The sequence below is a fragment of the Eumetopias jubatus genome, unplaced genomic scaffold (genome assembly GCF_037043125.1).
Source record: "Eumetopias jubatus isolate StellerSeaLion01/CBP00866 unplaced genomic scaffold, mEumJub1_p1.0 scaffold_11, whole genome shotgun sequence".
NCBI lineage: Eukaryota > Metazoa > Chordata > Mammalia > Carnivora > Otariidae > Eumetopias > Eumetopias jubatus.
The window spans coordinates 25,535,567-25,555,942 of record NW_028274817.1 but is presented as its reverse complement, the minus strand read 5'-3'; the positions used below and the strand labels follow the sequence as shown (position 1 = coordinate 25,555,942).

Below are 20,376 nucleotides of genomic sequence, written 5' to 3'. Positions count from 1 at the left end.
CAACAAACTCCCACTCATCCTTCAAGGACTGGGTTAAAAAAGAGTTGTATCTATAAAGTCTTCTCTGATTCCATCTCTCCCAGGGCAAAAATCTATTATGCTTTGCTCTAGGCTTTCACATCACACCATTCATACTACTAATATAGTACTTCTCATAGGGCATTGTTTGCTATCCATTTATCTATCTGCTTTGCTAGAATGGCTAAGCTGAAACCAATCATGTACAAATAAAATTCAAATTAAGTTATACATATAAAACCATGAGATTTATCGATGTCTGTGTACACACACACATTTTTTTTTACCTGGTAAAACTTGAATTTGAACCCAAGAATATGACACAGTGTTTGCGGTTCACACATACTCATGTAAGATTCTAATAAAGATATAAAGAAGTCATCATGTTCTGGCCTGCATTCAAACACTTCTAAAATGACATCCAAAACTCTATTGGGATCCAGATTAAAGCATCCTGCAACAGATGAGATACACACAAATTCAAAAGTGATTATACATCATTTCTAATAATTAAACCATTAATTTTCAGGGACAACTTATATAACAAGATAAAATGTTTATAAAAACAACTTCTTTGGGGCGCCTGGATGGCTCAGTCAGTTAAGCGTCTGCCTTCGGCTCAGGTCATGATCCCAGAGTCTTGGGATCAAGCCCCACGTTGGGCTCCCTGCTCAGCAGGGAGCCTGCTTCTCCCTCTCCCTCTCCCCCTGCTTATGTTCCCTCTCTCGCTGTGTCTCTTTCTCTGTCAAATGAATAAATAAAATCTTTAAAACAACTTCTTTTACAAGTTTGCTTCCCCTGCATCAGAGATAATCTTTATAATTTTCAAGATGATCAAGTCTACTCCCCATATTTTACAGATGAGAAATATGACTTGCCCAGAATTACAAAGTGGGTTAATGACAGAATGGGCTGGAGCCCAGGACCTGCGACACACAGACAAGTAAACTTTCCTTCTGTGCCACACTGTCTCAGGTCTTGATTACTCAGGCTAAAGAGATCCACATTTTTAATTCTCAGGAAAATACAACAATCAAACAATGCATTTACAAGTTAGGCAACTAAAGGGTTTTCTTTAATATTTCAAGAAGCATTTGGAATGTTGGTAAACAGTTAAAAGTTCAGGTTCATAAAAGCAGAACATAGTTTTTAGAATAATTTCTTAGTTTATCTTACATACACAACAAAACTATAAAATATAAACCACACCACTGATTTATATCTATGGTTTTTGGCAGCATTCTAAGGAGAAAACAAGTATATTACTGATACTGAAGAGATGAAAGAACACCAAGGAGTTGGGGGCATAACCAAAGAGCATAGATAACACAAGCAAAGAGAGGAGGAAAACGATCTAGGCAGAGCCAGAAAAGAAAGGAAAAGCAGCACTGAATAGGCGCCGATGGCTACTTATCCTTGCTAATCTCTTGAGGTAAAGCTAAAGAGGGCCAATGGACACAGATTTAGTAGACATTCCTATCAGCCACCCTATTCTTAATACATTATTAATTCCATTTGCATCCAGCTTCACCTGTTACCATATATTATAGTGCAGTCCTATCATATGTGCATTTAATTTATGAGAATTTGCACACAACAAAAAAAGTGAAAGAGGGGCGCCTGGGTGGCTCAGTTGGTTGGGCGACTGCTTTCAGCTCAGGTCATGATCCTGGAGTCCCAGGATGGAGTCCCACACGGGGCTCCCTGCTCAGCACATCTCCCTCTGACCCTCCCCCCTCTCGTGCGCTCTCTCTCGCTCATGCTCTCAAATAAATAGAAATCTTTAAAAAAAAAAAAAGTGAAAGAAATAAATCTAAACAATACAGGAGGTTCCACCCACCATTCCTCTCAATAAAACATATGCTTATGACCCAGAGTGAGCACGAAATATCAATCTGCTGTTTCCTCAGTTTATATCAATTCCCATATGCCTTGCACATCAAACTAAATGGAATTCTAGAATTTTAAATTACACAGTTTTCATTAGACATAGCACCTCCATGCAAGCTAACCACTTCATTGGGGCAAATAAATAAATATTCATTTCTTCTAATGCTGGAGGAAGAAAAAACAACTATGTTGAACTTAGAAATCTTAGTTCTGAACACTGTATTTTATAGATGACTTAAGAGATTTTTCAAAGAAAATTCTTATATAACCTATTATAAGAGATTTCCAGAGTTACTTTTATTAACTCCACACTTAGTCACACTGAATGCTATAAAACTAATATCTGATTCACAGTATCTTAGCAATCACTTGGAAAACCAAACTCTCCAAAAAGAAAGTATTTTTCCTCGTTTTATGAAATCCAAAGAATATTTTCTTCTATTTCTCATACTAAAGGGAAAAAAGACTAACACCGTGATTATGTCTCACTGAAAAGAGCTCCAGATTTTCATAAATTCTCCAAAGAAATATTTACCTAAAGTTCTGAGAAAAAAACTTCTAAATATTTTTGTCTCTCTCTATACCCCCCAAAAGTAGCCTATGAATGTAAAAGTCACTCCAAAATAGCAAATGGAATTTTTAAAGGCTGTTGATGGAAATATAAAATGTAAAATGGCACAACTACTTTGTAAAACTGGCAATTTCCTTAAAAATTAAACTTATAACTACCCTATGACCCAGCCATTACATTCTTAAGTATTTACCCAAGAGAAATAAATGTCTATGTTCATACAAAGACTTCTACAAATGTCTTTGATAACAGCTTTATTTATTTTCTTATAACAGCTTTATTTATAATCGTACACTCTCAAATGTCTATCAGCATGTAAATGGACAAACTGTAGCACAGTATAACTGTCATATATACAGTAGACTACTACTCAGAAATAATCATACAAGCAAAAACGTGGATGAATCACAAAATAATTATACTGAATGAAAAAAGCCAGACCAAAAAAGAATACTCACTATATGATTCCACTTATAAAAAAAAATTCTCGAAAATGCAAACTAATCTATAGTGACAGAAAACAGACCAGTGGTTACCTGGAGAGGGGGAAACAGAGGGAAGGAGGATGAAACACAAAGGGGCACGAAGAAATTTGAGGGAAGGGGGTAGTGGTAAATGTGCATTATCAAGATTGCTGTGATGTTTTCACAGATGCATACATGTTATAACTCAAACTGTACACTTTAAATATGCAGTTTATTTATGTCAAGTATGCCTCAATAAAACTGAAAAAAATGCCTCCAAACTGTTCTAACACGGACAGTAAAGACTGTGAAAGTAAGACCTAGCAAATTCTCTAGCCTTATAACTGCTAATTTACTAAATATAAAAATCCAATCACCAAATAAAAATACTCTACCAGAGATGACAAAAGATACATTAAATATAATTTTGAAAAAATTGCTGGTTTATAATTACCCATCAAGCTACAACTAGAACATGTTACATGGGAATGCTGTGCTTCATGAATCACATTGCTTTAAAGTTTTGTGGTTTTTTTTTTAAAGATTTTATTTATTTAGGAGAGAGAGTGTGAGAGAGAGCGAGCACAAGCAGGGTGAGGGGCAGAGGGAAAAGCAGACTCCCCCGCTGAGCAGGGACCCCGATGTGGGGCTCAATGCCAGGACTTCAGGATAATGACCAAAGCCGAAGGCAGATGCTTAACAAACTGAGCCACCCAGGTGCCCCTAAAATTTGTATTTTCAATGTGCTACAGTGTGAGCCACCTTCATTATGTTTTTTTAACAGTATTACTGCATCAAGGCTATTCTATCAGTGATCTGTACTGTCAACTAACTACCAGTTTCTTTCTAGGTGCAATTTAAGGCAGTAATCTAAAAGAGAAGATATATACCTTCATTTATAACAGATATCAACCTTTGCATCTTTCACAAAAGAAAAACTGGCTTATGAATTTTCTATTAAGTGTCTCAAGTTTAGTGCAACCAACTAGAATGACCTTTTGCTCCATAAGATGGAAAAAGTAACCAAACCGTGGATTTAGAAAATGATTTTTAAAACCTTAAAGATCTGCTAGGTAACAGTTAAGCTATTTCATATAGAATAAGACTCTAGTAACAATCAGTAAGCTTGGAATGTCCAAAATAATGTTTTTTCTAATGGCAGCTGTCGGTAGAACATAGGCACTCTTGTGCTCAACCATCTTAGAAAGGCTTTTGTCTAGCCCAAACATCACAGTCATGTGATCTTGAAAGAGATCATAAGCCTAGCTTCCCACCTAGGCATTATATAGCTGGTGTAGCTACATTAGGGATATATACACACACAGAATGCCTTTATGTCTTCTGAGGAATAAACAGGGAACCATATTGGAGGGAACAAGTAGAAAAATAAAAAAGTGGTAGAGCTGTAATGGCCATGGATGCATTCCTTCATTTAAATAAACATTAAATAACTACCTGGTATGTGCCAGGTGCCTGTGATAGGGAGATTAATAAAATGCCTAAAAGAGAGTTCACAACTTCTGGATGACATCTTTTTAGAAATGAGCTGAAAAAGTAACTGAAGTTTTCCCAAAGATAGACAGGATGACACTAGTCATTATTAGAGCAAGTGATTGTGACTAGAGGCAAAAAAAAATATTGATTAAACTGACAATGGCTGTTGGAGGAATATGCCAAATGGAGATTCCTAACAGGAAAAAAATTCCCAAGGTAATATTGTAAACATGACTGGGAAAGATGTCCAACCTGCACAATTCAGACAAGAAAACAGAATAGCTTCAATCGTCATGTTCTGGACAGAAAGGACCTTATGAGACAGAGAAAAACCATGTTTTGAACAAAAGGACATAATCTGGCATCTAGAATTACTTTAGAAACAGGCTATGATGTAATCTGAATGCTTGTGCCCCCCCACCAAAAATTCTTATATGGAAATTCTAATCCCCAACATAATGGTATTTAGGAGGTGGGGCCTTTGAGAGGTGATTAGGTCACAAGAGCAGAGCTCTCACGAATGAGCTTAATGCCCTTAAAAAAGAGAGCTCCTCTGCCCCTTTCACCATGTGAGGATACAGCAAGAAGTCAGGAGGCTTTCACCAAGAACCCAACCATGTTGGCACCCTGACTTTGGACTTCCAGACTCCAGAACTGTGAGAGATACATTTCTGTTGTTTATAAGCCACCCAGTCTGTGGTAACTTGTTATAGTATGAAAGTACTTTTAATTTCTTTACTGCAGGTACAATGGCATCCAAGTCATCAATTTCTAAGATTTCAAGTAGATCATTAGTAAATGCCTGAAATGCTGGGAAAAATTCCTCCTGTTATTCCAGTTTGTTGATAATGCTTTGGAGGTCTTCAGGTCCCAATACCTGCATAACCTGTTCATTCACATCCTCATTAATCAGCCTACACAATTTTCCAACTGTGTCCATCAACACACACAATGAAGATGAACTATCTAAGAGTTCTTGGAGGTTTCTCACAGCATTGTTCATTTCTCCAACCCTAGTATAAACTTCATTCATTTGTGTGGTAACTTGTTATAGCAGTCCAAATGGCCTAAAACAGGCTAATAAAAACCTATGCTAGATTATTTCTAAGAAACAGTATTTGCAAAAAAACTGTGCACCTCAAGGAAAGAACCAGAGAACCAAGATGCAGAGAAATGCACCTAACAAAATAAAAGTATAATGAGAACACCAATTGCTGTCATCTTTTTCACAGCAGAAAAAATCTTCATAACTAGTATAAAGAAACTTCAATAAAGCAAAAATGCAAAGGAGGCAGTCAACTGGCTTCCCTTTCCAAGAGATAGCAGAGAGCTGACACAAAGATAAGATGCTTCTAGGCTGAATGGCCCTTATATCCAGATTGGTCCAAAAATAAAATACTAAGTATACTCAAGGTAACTTAGTCAAAATGGTTAAATCAAATAAAATCTTTAAAAAGGGGGGGGGGGCGCCTGGGTGGCTCAGTCAGTTGGGCGTATGTCTTTGGCTCAGGTCATGATCCCAGGGTCCTGGGATCAAGTCCCACATCGGGCACCTTGCTCAGCAGGAAGCCTGCTTCTCCCTCTGCCTGCCGCTCCCCCTGCTTGTACTCTCTCTCGCTCGCTCACTCTCTGACAAATAAATAAATAAAATCTTTTAAAAAAATGGTTAAATGTCCCATAATATGCCCAAGAATCATTTGGCTTGGGGGTCTTATTTTGTTTTTAATGTTTCTCAGGTTACTTGCCAAGCAACCAAGAGAACTTGTGAGACTGAAAGTGCAGAGATTCTCACTCTACCTTTCCCCACCCCCAGCCAAATCTACAACCTTGGACACCAGGCAACAAATTAAGGTCCTGAGGTTTGGTGAAGAGGGCTCTGGTTCTGGGTGAGGAGGACAGGGTTAGAGCCTAGACCAAAAAGATCCTGGACCACTAAACCCAAAACCAGGAAGAACCATTTCCACTCCCTAAAACTAAACTCAGGTTAGCTAGCTCCATGACTCATTTTTAGCCAGAACTTTTGATTTAGAGCAGAAACCAGCAGAGTGTGGCCTGTGGGTCAAATCCATTCGGTTTCTGTAAATAAAGTTGTACTAGAACACATTTATTTACATATTATCTATGGCTACTTTCAAACTACATCAGCAGAGTTGAGTAGTTGCAACAGAGACCATATGGCCCACAAAGCAAACAAATATTTACTACCTCACCCTTTAGAGAAAAAATCTGCTGACTCCTAATTTAAAAGAAAGAAAAGGAATACCTATTACTTTTTTTGAAGGGCACTCAGAAGAGTAGAGTTATAGTTTAGCTCAATAATCAAAGGTGTCCATCTCTGATATCTTTCCTTGAATTTCTAAATGCCTTTTGCCATCTTGATGCAGGGTTCATTTGAGTGGGGTCTATGACTTAGTAGCTAAAGAGCCTACTAATCACTACCCTTTCCCATTTAATAAGTTCTTCAAATTTACTGTCAGATTTGAGATCACAACCACCATGCGGACTCATATGATTCTCCTTCTTTGCTTACTCATGCAGTAAACAGTCCCTATCTAACAAGATATAAACCTTGTTTGTTATATTTAGGATAAAAACATTTTGATGTGCCAGAATCTTTTAGGGAGCAAATGACTAGCTTTTAATTAAAGGATGATAAATAACGATTTCTCCTGATCAGACCAAGTGCCCTGAGATGTAAGTGCATTTAAATGCATACCTCCCAAACTAGGTGGAGGTATCAGTTCTGCCAATGGCTAGTGAAGGAGATCAGGCCTGAGATAGCTTTGTAGGAGGTATTATGTCCAGACTGCTACTACAGAGAAAATGATGGGAATAAACAAGGGGAAACTCGTCCAAAGATGACATGAAAATAAGATGCTGTGTCAGTGAACTGCTCTGGCCAGATGAGACAAGGCCTGCATGGAGTTTGCATTGAGGGGAAATCCAATAAATTTTAACACTGAAAGAGTACTCATTGGAATTGGAGTCTTAACCTCAATTTTCATGTCAATAAAAAATTCCTTTCTCAGACAATGGGGGAGAGGACAGACTCAGCAAGCCAGAAAGAAACAAACACTTGAGTCAGGGAGATAAGCTTACTAAAATCCTCCATGTCAAGGGACAGAGGCTAAGAATCACTATACACTCTAAAAGAATGAGAGAATTTTCATTCATTTTTCAGCAAGTATTTATTTGGCACCTACATACCAGGCACTGAAGTTAGAGGTACTAAACAAAACAAAAACCACTATTTTCATGAAGCTTACATTCCAGGGTGGGTAGAGAATAAATTGCAGTTCATGTTATATGGCGATAAGTGCTCAGAAGAAAACATAGTGAATGAAATGGAGTGTTGAGGGGGATGGCCAGGGAAGGCCATACTGAAGAGGTTACATGTGAGTGCTTCGGGCCTAATGGGCTTGGGAGTCCACTTGATAGACCAGAATAGGGGTTTAGCCCAAGAAATCAAATTCTTTATATTCATGGAATATCCATGTATATCATGAGCTTGCAGTTGTAACTACCACATTGTTCTTCAGAGACAGTAACATAACCTGTTCTATAGGAGAGCCACATTCAAGATAAGAAAGTAGTGTATATCTTCCCAATTAGATAAAAGCATAACTTCAAGAAAATCCCTCTTTGAAATGTTCCTAAAACAAAGGACTAAAAAGGTATAAACCCACAAGGACAAAAATTAGAAGAAACAAGGACAGATGAGAAATGTCAACAGATAAAACAGAAACAAAAACAACTGAGGAGCTTACATAGCATACATTTTTATTTTTTTTAAAGATTTTATTTATTTATTTGAGAGAGAAGGAGCAGTGGAGGGGGGAAGGGGGGGGGGAGGGAGAGAGAGAGAGAGAGAGAGAGAGAGAGAGAGAAAGCAGACTCCCCACTGAGCAGGAACCCAATGGAGATCATGACCTGAGCCGAAGGCAGATGCTCAACCAACTGAGCCACCCAGGCGCCCCAGCATAAAAATTTTTATGTGAGAAGTATCATCTTAAAAGAGTACATGGCAGTATGATAAGGAAAGACAAACCTATAGGAAAGCAATATTGCCAAGTGAGCATCTCAAGCTAGATCAAAATGCTGCAGGAAAAATGTAGAGCCTACCCTGAAAAGAATAGAAAGGAAACCCTACAGGAGGCTTTTTTAAAAATAGATCACTGCCACAAAGATAAGAGCCCTGGAGCCCATGGGCTACCAGTCTTGGTGGTAAATTAACAACAGGAGGAAGTAGCAAAGAGAGTAAATCAGCTGCCAGAACTAGACTCACTTCAAAGGTGGGGGGAGGGGTGAAACAGGTGATGGGGATTAAGGAGTGCACTTGTGGTGGTGAGCACTGGGTGTGGCATGGAAGTGTTGAACCACTATATTGTATATCTGAAACTAATATTACACTATGTTAACTAACTGCAATTTAAATACAAACTTTTAAAAAGGATAAATTTAAAGTAAAAGCTCCTTACCTGCTACACCTGCTGATCACCAAAAGCCTAAACTAAAAACAAAGGTAACTGTAGTAAATCTAGTTTTATCTGGATCCCTATACGTAAGAATGAAGGAAAGGAATGAAGATTGGGGGACACTTCCTCTCACTTTCTTAGTCATACACAAATTTCAAAAGTGGAGAAAAACTAAGAAGTGGAGCATAACCACCCCCTAAAATATAACCAGTAAAGCAGGGAACATGACTTCTCCAACAGGTCTCAAAATCTAAGACATCTAGGTGTTGTGGAATCTTCCCTAAGATAGCACAACTAACAAATAGCAGCAAAAACTCTTTCCATTCTGAAAAACCAGGATTACCCTGTTTTTCTACCATTCATTCCTCCTTTCTACAGAAGCCAACTATTTCCTCCAAATGCTCAATGCAAATAAAAAGAATAAAGCTGAAGAAATTCTACTTAAAAGGTAGGGAGAATAGGGTGCCTGGGTGGCTCAGTTGGTTAAGTGACTGCCTTTGGCTCAGGTCATAATCCTGGAGTCCCTGGATCGAGTCCCGCATAGGGTTCCCTGCTCGGCAGGGAGTCTGCTTCTCCCTCTGACCCTCCCCCCATCATGTGCTTTCTCTCTCATTCTCTCTCTCAAATAAAATCTTTAAAAAAAAAAAAAGGTAGGGAGAATAACACTTCCCTATCTTTTACAACATCTGCCACACTTATTTTAACAGGCTGTTGTAAAGATAAAATAAGGTATGTATCAAAGTCCTTTGTAAAGATATTTTTTAAATCAAGCTCAAAAGACCTAAACATTTCCATGTTTCGAGAATTCAATAAAGATTTTATTAAACTTTCACATTTGCTTATTTTCTGCCCTCTATAATTATAAATTACTGAGAAATACTTAAAAATTAAAAGATAGAAATACTAGAGAACAGAAATGAATACAAACACCCAGCAGGAAAAGAGAAATAATAGAGCAGAGCAGAAATCAATGAAATAGAAACCAAAAAAAAAAAAAAAAACAGTAGAACAGATTAATGAAACTAGGAGCTGGCTCTTTGAAAGAATTAATAAGACTGATAAACCCCTGGCCAGACTTATAAAAAAGAAAAGAGAAAGGACCCAAATAAATAAAATCATGAATGAAAGAGGAGAAATCACAAGCAACACAGAAGAAATACAAATAATTATAAGAACGTATCATGAGCAGCCATATGCCAACAAATTAGACAATCTGGAAGAAATAGATGCATTCCTAGAGATGTATAAACTACCAAAACTGAACCAGGAAGAAATAGAAAACCTGAAAAGACCCATAACCAGCAAGGAAATTGAAGCAGTTATCAAAAATCTCCCAACAAACAAGAGCCCTGGGCCATATGGCTTCCCAGGGGAATTCTACCAAACGTTTAAAGAAAAATTAATACCTATTCCTCTGAAACTGTTCTAAAAAACAGAAACAGAAGGAAAACTTCCAAACTCATTTTATGAGGCCAGCATTACCTTGATCCCAAAACTAGACAAAGACCCCACCAAAAAGGAGAATTACAGACCAATATCCCTGATGAACATGGATGCAAAAATTCTCAACAAGATCCTAGCCAATAGGGGGCGCCTGGGTGGCTCAGTCACTGGGCATCTGCCTTCGGCTCAGGTCATGGTCCCAGGGTCCTGGGATCGAGCCCCATGTCGGGCTCCCTGCTTGGTGAGACTGCTTCTCCCCCTCCCTCTGCCTGCTGCTCCCCCTGCTTGTGCTCACTCGCTCTCTGTCAAATAAATAAATAAAATCTTTAAAAAAAAAAAAAGATCCTAGCCAATAGGATCCAACAGTACATTAAAAGGATTATTCACCACGACCAAGTGGGATTTATTCCTGGGCTGCAAGGTTGATTCAACATCCGCAAATCAATGTGATACACTACATTAATAAAAGAAAGGACAAGAACCATATGATACTCTCAATAGATGCAGAAAAAGCATTTGACAAAGTACAGCATCCTCTCTTGATTAAAACTCTTCACAGTGTAGGGACAGAGAGTACATACCTCAATATCATAAAAGCCATCTATGAAAAACCCACAGCGAATATCATTCTCAATGGGGAAAAACTGAGAGCTTTTCCCCTAAGGTCAGGAACACGGCAGGGATGTCCACTACCACCACTACTGTTCAACACAGTACTAGAAGTCCTAGCCTCAGCAATCAGACAACAAAAAGAAATAAAAGGCATCTGAATCGGCAAAGGAGAAGTCAAACTCTCACTCTTTGCAGAGGATATGATACTTTATGTGGAAAATCCAAAAGACTCCACCCCAAAACTGCTAGAACTCATACAGGAATTCAGTAAAGTGGCAGGATATAAAATCAATGCACAGAAATCAGTTGCATTGCTATACACCAACAACGAGATAGAAGAAAGAGAAATTAAGGAGTCGATCCCATGTACAATTGCACCCAAAACCATAAGATACCTAGGAATAAACCTAACCAAAGAGGAAAAGAATCTGTACGCAGAAAACTATAGAATACTCATGAAAGAAATTGAAGAAGACACAAAGAAATGGAAAAACGTTCCATGCTCATGGATTGGAAGAATATTGTGAAAATGTCTATGCTACCTAGAGCAATCTATACATTTAATGCAATCGCTATCAAAATACCATCAACTTTTTTCACAGAAATGGAGCAAATAATCCTAAAACTTGTATGGAACTAGAAAAGACCCCAAATAGCCAGAGGAATGTTGAAAAAGAAAACCAAAGCTGGTGGCATCACCATGCCAGACTTCACGCACTATTACAAAGCTGTAATCATCAAGACAGTATGGTACTGGCACAAAAACAGACACATATATCAATGGAAAAGAACAGAGAACTCAGAAATGGACCCTCAACTCTATGGTCAACTAATCTTCGACAAAGCAGGAAAGAAGTCTAATGGAAAAAGACAATCTCTTCAACAAATGGTGTTGGAAAAACTGGACAGCCACATGCAGAAAAATGAAAGTGGACAACTTCCTTATACCACACACAAAAATAGACTCAAAATGGATGAAAGACCTAAATGTAAGACAGGAATCCATCAAAATCCTTGAGAAGATCGCAGGTAGCAACCTCTTCAACCTCAGCTGCAGCAAATTTTTCCTAGACACATCGCCAAAGGCAAGGGAAGCAAGGGCTAAAATGAACTATTGGGACTTCATCAAGATAAAAAGCTTTTGCATAGCAAAGGAAACAGTCAACAAAACTAAAAGACAACCAACAGAATGGGAGAAGATATTTGCAAATGACTTATCAGATAAAGGGCTAGTATCTAAAATCTATAAAGAACTTATCAAACTCAACACCCAAAGAACAAATGATCCAATCAAGAAATGGGCAGAAGACATGAACAGGCATTTCTGTGAAGACATCCAAATGGCCAACAGACACATGAAAAAGTGCTCAATATCACTGGGCATCAGGGAAATACAAATCGAAACCACAATGAGATACCACCTCACACCAGTCAGAATGGCTAAAATTAAGTAAGGAAACAACAGATGTTGGCGAGGATGCGGAGGAAGGGGGAACCCTCTTACACTGTTGGTGGGAATGCAAACTGGTGCAGCCATTCTGGAAAACAGTATGGAGGTTCCTCAAAAAGTTGAAAATAGAGCTACCCTATGACCCAGCAATTGCACTACTGGGTATTTACCCCAAAGATACAAATGTAGTGATCTGAAAGGGCACATGCACCCCAATGTTTACAGCAGCAATGTCCACAATAGCCAAACTATGGAAAGAGCCTAGATGTCCATCAGTAGATGAATGGATAAAGAAGATGTGGTAATATATATACAATGGAATATTATGCAGCCATCAAAAAAAGAAAGAAATCTGGCCATTTGCAACGATGTGGATGGAACTAGAGGGTATTATACTAAGTGAAATAAGTCAATCAGAGAAAGACAATTATATGATCTTGCTGATATGTGGAATGTGAGAAACAAGGCAGAGGATCATGGGGGAAGAGAGGGAAAAATGAAACAAGACAAAACCAGAGAGGGAGACAAACCATAAGAGACTCTTAATCTCAGGACACAAACTGAGGGTTGCTGGAGTGGAGGAGGGTGGGAGGGATGGGGTGGCTTGGTGATGGACATTGGGGGGGGTATGTGTTGTGGTGAGCGCTGTGTATTGTGTAAGACTGATGAATCACAGACCTGTACCCCTGAAACAAATAATACAATAAAAAATAATAACAATAAAAAGAAAAGAGAAATGAATACAAACACATAGGTAGCAGTGACAAAAAGATTTTTCATAAATATCCCAAATTTTACTAGTACTGATAAAATCTTAAAAGTACAAGCTAGACACTGCTCTCATTTCTTAATTGAAAAAAAGAAACCTACATGGGGGAATGCATCCATTTTGTCTTTATGGATATTCTCCAACAGTTTAAAAAAAACTTAGTAACACATACTATTATTATAGACATATGTCTTACCTATTAAAGATTTTATATTTTCTAAGATTAAATCACTAGTAATATTTCCAGATAAATCTTGCCCCAATTCAGCAATCAGCTTGGCATAACCTTCATTCTCTTCTCTTAACAAATTGAATTTTTGCTGCTTATAACTGAAATTAGATAAACATCATAAAGGGGATAAAATTAATTCAATTAACAAGCTTGCATACAAGTACTGTATTCTTCTCATTGAATTTTCATATTTCTCTTATATAGAATAATTATAAGAATAGTTGTTGAAAGTTTACTTTGTATATCTTTTAAAATAGAAAATAACAGTGATTCATAAGAGACACCCCAATGTTAATTACACAGGGAAAACCAGTAACACAAAAAAAGAATATTGTTAATCCCAAGGAACAATAGCATGCCACTATTTCCATCGTTGACTAAGAATATACCCTAGAGTATAGCCATACTTGTAAATTATTTTATTGGTAATGATAAAAGCACTGAATATTACTTTAACTTCTAATATGGAAAAAAATTAACACTGGTTTCACACAGGTAAAGTTCACAGCTGACTAATTAATCCTAGGCTTCTTTTAAAAGGATAAAACACAAGACATGCTAACAGCAACAACAACAAAAATCTTCAAACTGCCATTAGAAACATCTAGTATTCAAAATGAGAACTAAAGAAAACATACTCAGATACTTGATCTGCAACATAAAGATAAATGTACTTACAAGAGTTTTGTCTTGATTTTAACTGACTTTTGATTGAACTGCTGTGATTGTTTGATAAGCCCTAATGATTCCAATGTTTCTGGATCCAAGCGTTCCTTTAGAACTGTGTCTGAAACTAAATACTGTATTAAAAAATATTAAAGGCCATTTATTCCTTAGCATTCTAATACATCCACAATTTAAATACATTCAAAATAATTTTTCCCAAATAAGAATATTAAAATCACATTAAATATATACCAATTTCAATTTATTAAAAAAAAGCTTGGAACTTCAATTTAACAAAAATGATGACTCTCCAAATATTGAAAAAAATGTGACATATAGCTCTTTAAATAAAACTCACTAAAAAATTATATGCATGCTGTACACAGCCTACAAATACAAGAACTACAAATGAAATTCTGATTAAACCTATGTCTGTCAACTGAATTTTTCTTTAAGAGTAATACAGCACCTTCAGCCTTCATTACTTTCTACTGTTTAAGTCAAATTCTAGTACAGCGAAGACAAGGACATCTTCCAGGTCTGAGTAATAGCATTTCTCCTTGGTTCTAAATTTATGAACATAAAATGGTTTACTCGACAATGATTATGACAAGTTCTAGAATTTATTATTTTTAAACTACCTCCATTCTTTTTCTCCTTGCCTAATAGTTTATGAAAAACTGTTCAGTTTAAAAGTTGTCCACATCATTTCTACTCAGTTGATAGATGCTTACCTTTTCCTTATTTAGGAACTTACTAGGTCAGGAATATCACCAAAAGTTTGATATAATTGATATGAAGCATGCATATTTCACATAATTAGCATGTCTAATTTTACAAAGCATTCCATTTCAAAATCCAAATCTCACCTTATAATGAATAGCCAATTGAATGTCAATATCCTCCTCCATTAACATGATTAACTGTGATTATAATTGTTCAATGTAAAAATCTAGAAAGGGAAAGTATTTTTTATAACTTACCAAACATGCTAATACCAATTGTGTAAAATAGTCTCTCTTGCTTTTTTCTTCTAAACAATTTGTCTCAATATCTATAATGACGGAAGAAAAGAACATGAAAGTTTGATTTTTCTAGACTGTCTCCAGCACTATAATAAGATACTTATTTTCTTTAAAAGTAGCTACTTTTAAAATGCCTCATTCTGAAATTGGAAACAAATCTGCAACTATAGTAAGCAGGAGCTGTCCTTCATATGCGTATGAATGCTCAGAATTAATTTCTCCTGATACTGGAGACTGACCCTGTGACCAATGGCATATCCATAAAATGGTAAGTTGATTACACAGGAGTTACATGCTATGGCACTGGAAGCAACAAAACTTCAAAAAAATAATATTTTCAAAAAAGGAAATATTCAAGCAAAGTTTAAATGACAACACATCAGAGATGCTAAAGAAGAGATTCCTTCCTTAGGTATAAAGTTGAACTAGGTGACAACAAAGATCTCTTCTAACACTAAAGATTTTATTACTTGTGAGGATTAAACCTTTAACCTTGGCCACCTTGGCACCATGTTCTAACCAAACTACCTGGCCATCAACTCTACGAAAAGACAGTATTAAAAGAATACTTTTAACACCCTGTTTTGAATTACTCTAGTCAGCAATAAAAAATTATTCATGATTTTTATTTTCTTCCTGTTGAAATATTAAGAAACTAAGACCTCCGAGTTTCAGAAGATTATTCATAAAATTTGTCAGTTTTATTAAGTATGGAGGAAATAAAACAATTAGCTCTTAATGCCAAGCATCAAAAAATTCAACCAGGATTGACAGGATTTCAAAGCTGATCTCAGGATTATTGCTTTAATGATTACATACTATTATATTAAGGTCAACTCGTAATTTACAAGAGACACCGATTTTAGTGATATAATAAAATTGTCTTCTAAGGGTTCTACAGTTCTCCCCAGATGTCCTACCACTGATCTGCTTCAGTTTACTTTCTAGTGCCATAACTGAGAATCAAAAGAGAAAAGAATTTATCATCAAACATTTCCACATTTTCTTGGCCCTTCTCCTCTTTCCCGTCTTGGACAGTGCCATTTCCCAATATCCTGGCCACTGTAGCTAAGCACATGGTCAGCTCAAGCGTATTAAGAGAATTTGAGGGTATAATTTATACAACATAAACTGCAATACAATCTCATTCTCTTAATTAGACTTTTAATCCATGTGTATCTCATCAATCCCTTCCAGGGATTCCTAGCTGTCTCCCTGTTATCTGGTCTTCTGGTCTCTCCTCAGGCTAGAACTTCAAGGATACTGATCTTGAGGGGTCAGGACTAAACTGGGCCCATTCTTTTAACCAACATCTATCTACCAAGGCCCAAAAGTCCCTAAGATCTACCCCCAAAGTCCCTAAGATCAGAGCAACTGAATAGCAGGTTGATCCTCTTCAAGCCAAGTCTCCTCTCCTCTTAGCCGTCTGACCTGATCAAGGTACCACTCTCTGGGTTCTGACCATGTTAAGAAATGCTTAATAGGACCTCAGTAAACTTCTTTGCTGAGCTATCTCAACAATCAATACACGACTCTCTTAGCACAGTTATGTCTTCCCTGTTTCTTTCTTCTTTTTGTCCTAACTAATGAAGATATTCTAATAAACTCATTCATTATCCCTGACTCATAAACCCTGAAATCAGTACCTAGTAAATTCTCTTTAATTTCCCCTATGATTTTACTAAAAAGCCCTAAACCATTTCCAACTCTATGTCCCAGTATCACCAACCACCCACTCCAGCTCAGAGGTCCCATCAGTGCATCAAGTTACATCAGACTTCCCTCTCCAGGTTAATATAGCTCTCAGGCCCCCTCATTCTTACATAATTAGTCTTTTAAAGAAAATTGTTATCTTAACCAGGGAAGTACAGCAATGATTTTTCTTATAGCTCTTAAAATATTGGAAAAACATGATATAGTAAAAAAAAATTATGGGCTCTGGAACCAAAAAGACCCAGGTCCAAACCCTGTTCTACTGGCTATGTGGCCTTGAAAAATCCCTTCTCTGAGCTTCAATTTTCTGATATGTACACCTACTTTACAGAAGTTGCTGTAAAGATTAAAATGAAATTAAATGCATAACACAATGCTTAGAACATAGAAGGTGCTCCAAAAATAGCATCTACATTATTATTGCCATTATCATTATTAGAGGTAGCTCCCATTCCTACTCCTATTCCCCTCGTTTGGTCTGGGGTCATCCTTTGATCATTTTTTTTTTCTGCTAACAGTGAGGGTGGGTGAGTGAGGGGACAGGTAAGGGAAATTCTCTTTCCAAGTTTGCCATTCTAATCTTGCTTGTAAAAATTGACCGGATAGGCTAAAGAAATTTCCCAAGAGCAACCAAACATCCTCATAAATTTATGTTAATAGTAAAAAGCAATGACTTATAACAATAATTCATATTACTAAAGTAAATATGAAGGGAAAATATATCCTAATAGAATAAATCAATAAAGAAATTACTGGAACTTACTAGTAAGCTGATAGCTGATGATTACCCAAAAAAAAAGGACATAAAATATACTCCTGACGCTATCAAGGAATGACAGCTTCCACAAAATGTTACCTACAAATCACTCTTTCAGTCCTACAAATTTATAGTAAAAACCATTTTTTTAAATTTTTTAAACAGTTTCAAGCTATATTTATATGCAACATACATAATGTAATACCTTTAGTGCCTGCTTTAAAAAATTAAGCTTAAAAGGTTTTGTTGTTCTTCCTGGCATAAATTAATTCAATAGATAGTATGAACTTATACTTAATGATTCAAACCAGGACAGTTTTAAAATCGAAATAAGGCACTATTAATTATGCCAGGGGAAAAAAAACAAAAGTGGGACATATGGTCACCCCATCAGTGGTCTGCTCTTTTCATTAATCACTCACAGTCCACATACATTTTGACCTGTTCCTGACATTACTGCTGTTATGAATCTTAAACATCCTGAAGGATCAAGCACCAGGCATTCAGATTTGATGAGATCAAATTCCCAGATTCTCAGTAAGACATTTAAGTAAACTATCTATTCTAGGAACTAAGATTAATGAGCTAAATTAATTCACTCCAGCTTGACAAACTCTCAGAGGATGTCTTATTTTATTTTAAAGTGAATATTAAAATGGTAAAGGTTTCTATTAGATCAAAGTTTTAGAAAGCATAACACTGATGGGGAAAACTGTACTCAAAGTTATTTTAATTCAAATCTAAAATTAAGAGAAATAAATTTATAATATACATTATTTTTTAAATCCATGCTTCCCATGGAGGGACACTACCTTTTGTTCTAAGTCAAAGAAATACTCCTTTTTAATCTTGCATAAATTCTTATTTATTCTGGACAAATAGAGAAGTTGCTATTTCCAAAGCTGGTTTCTCATCCTCAAAACAAAAGTACTTTTGTTTACTTTGGCTCTTCTTGCTCTTTCTAAAATTAAGAAGAATCAAAAGAGTATAATAACAAAATAAATATCTCTTGAGTGTCCTAAGTTTGAGATTCTGACATTCACTGAAACCTCCATTGAGTAAGATTAAATTATATGGTTACTAAAATCTGAGCAATTCAGACTAACTGAACTTCAAAAAACTTAGCTTTTTTCTACTTGAAATGACTTAATTTAGCTCAATTTTATATAAACATACATTCTGCAAAATTCAGACTATTTAAAAAATTATAAACTATATCTAAAGCTAGTTTATAAACAGTGATCATACTCACATTTGACTTACAACACTATATTCTCTATAAAGTAAAGAAACGATACAGTCTAGTTTCTACAAATAGTTTGAAAGAAAACATTTTTTTAAACACAGTACATTAATCTACCATACAGCACTTTTTACAGGTGAAATAAAGGATTGATACCTACCTAATATGCAGAATACATCAGCAAGAATGGAGGGCATATCCTCACGAAATTCCTAATTATAAAAATATAATTATTCATAGTAAATACAAGAACAGCACACTAGCAAGTATGGTTTCAGAATAATACTCTTCAGTAAAACCTAAAACCTAACAAAACCCCAATACCAATACGTTGACAAATAATAAAATTCAAGTTTCATAATACAGAGAAAACAGAAAGAGACAACAGTTGGAAAAAAAATGTTTAAATGACTACCATGAAATAACTTGATAAAACACTTGACAAAAAAAGAAAACCTAACAAGTGGGGCGCCTGGGTGGCTCAGTCATTAAGCGTCTGCCTTCGGCTCAGGTCATGATCCCGGGGTCCTGGGATCGAGACCGGCATCAGGCTCCCTGCTCAGCAGGAAGCCTGCTTCTCCCTCTCCCACTCTCCCTGCTTGTGTTCCTTCTCTCTGTGTTCCTTCTCTCGCTGTCTCTCTGTCAAATAAATCTTTAAAAAAAAAAAACCTAACAAGCACCTCAGGAAATATTAAAGAGCACAAATGAATGACACTTTTCCAATGAAGTAGTTACATGTTAGAAACCACTGGAATTTGGGTACCTTAAACCTACTGTTAAAAATAGAACATTTTTCATCTACAACTTTAAATGTGCTCATGCCTCAATCAACACTGATTTATGCAAAAGTCCTAGTGGTATCAGAACAGAAATCTAAAAAATACAAAAACAATTACAAGCTGTCATTCCATAACTCAAGATTCTCTGAAGATGAAAACCATTACCAAAAATCCATCTTTATTTTCTTTATGCACTGATGTTTGTAGCCTTTAGAGAAACTAAGCCAAAATTCTCCCCTCATTTCTGGATGAAAACTTCAACAAGTATTCTAGATTTGTCTCCTGACTTCCCACTCCCATGCCCAATTTTAGAGACATTTTCCATTAGTAAGGATCATAGTTCAGTCATTGCAATTAGTTTGCTAGCACTATAGCAACCCTTAAACTAGCCTATTTTCAGAGAGTAAAGGAAAGAAATATAATCCTAACAAAAAAAAAAAAAAAAACTGACACTATAAGAAACGTGCAAGATATGCTTCCATGGCTAAGATATGGGACAGTGAGATATGGGACTATGAGAAAGCCATGACAAAAACAATCCAGGTGCAAAGGTATATATAAAGACTCAAAGGAAAGGGGAAGCTAAGTAAAAACAAAATACATATTAAATCCATTTGGACTATTAATTTTCAAAAAATGGGAAAAATATTAGAATCGAATCTATAAACAGACTATACCAATGGCCAATTTACAGAATGAAAGAACCTTAATTGCACACCAGACTTCAGTCTCAAAAGTTTCTTAAGGGCTATGAATTTTTGCTATGTCTACTTGA

At 36.3% G+C, this 20,376-nt stretch overlaps 1 protein-coding gene across 13 annotated transcripts in view; it reads right to left on the bottom strand.

The window, feature by feature from the left end:
• Window positions 1-20,376, bottom strand: part of THOC2 (THO complex subunit 2) — a 114,170-nt gene that overhangs the window by 71,572 nt on the left and 22,222 nt on the right. For all 13 annotated transcript variants that reach the window (XM_028122713.2, XM_028122705.2, XM_028122704.2 and 10 more), the window contains exons 4-8: window positions 18,983-19,034; window positions 15,068-15,138; window positions 14,097-14,218; window positions 13,383-13,516; window positions 306-472 (exon numbers count right to left, since the gene is read on the bottom strand). In XM_028122713.2, coding sequence (XP_027978514.1) covers window positions 306-472; window positions 13,383-13,516; window positions 14,097-14,218; window positions 15,068-15,138; window positions 18,983-19,034 — 546 coding nt within the window. The remainder of the gene's footprint in view (window positions 1-305; window positions 473-13,382; window positions 13,517-14,096; window positions 14,219-15,067; window positions 15,139-18,982; window positions 19,035-20,376) is intronic.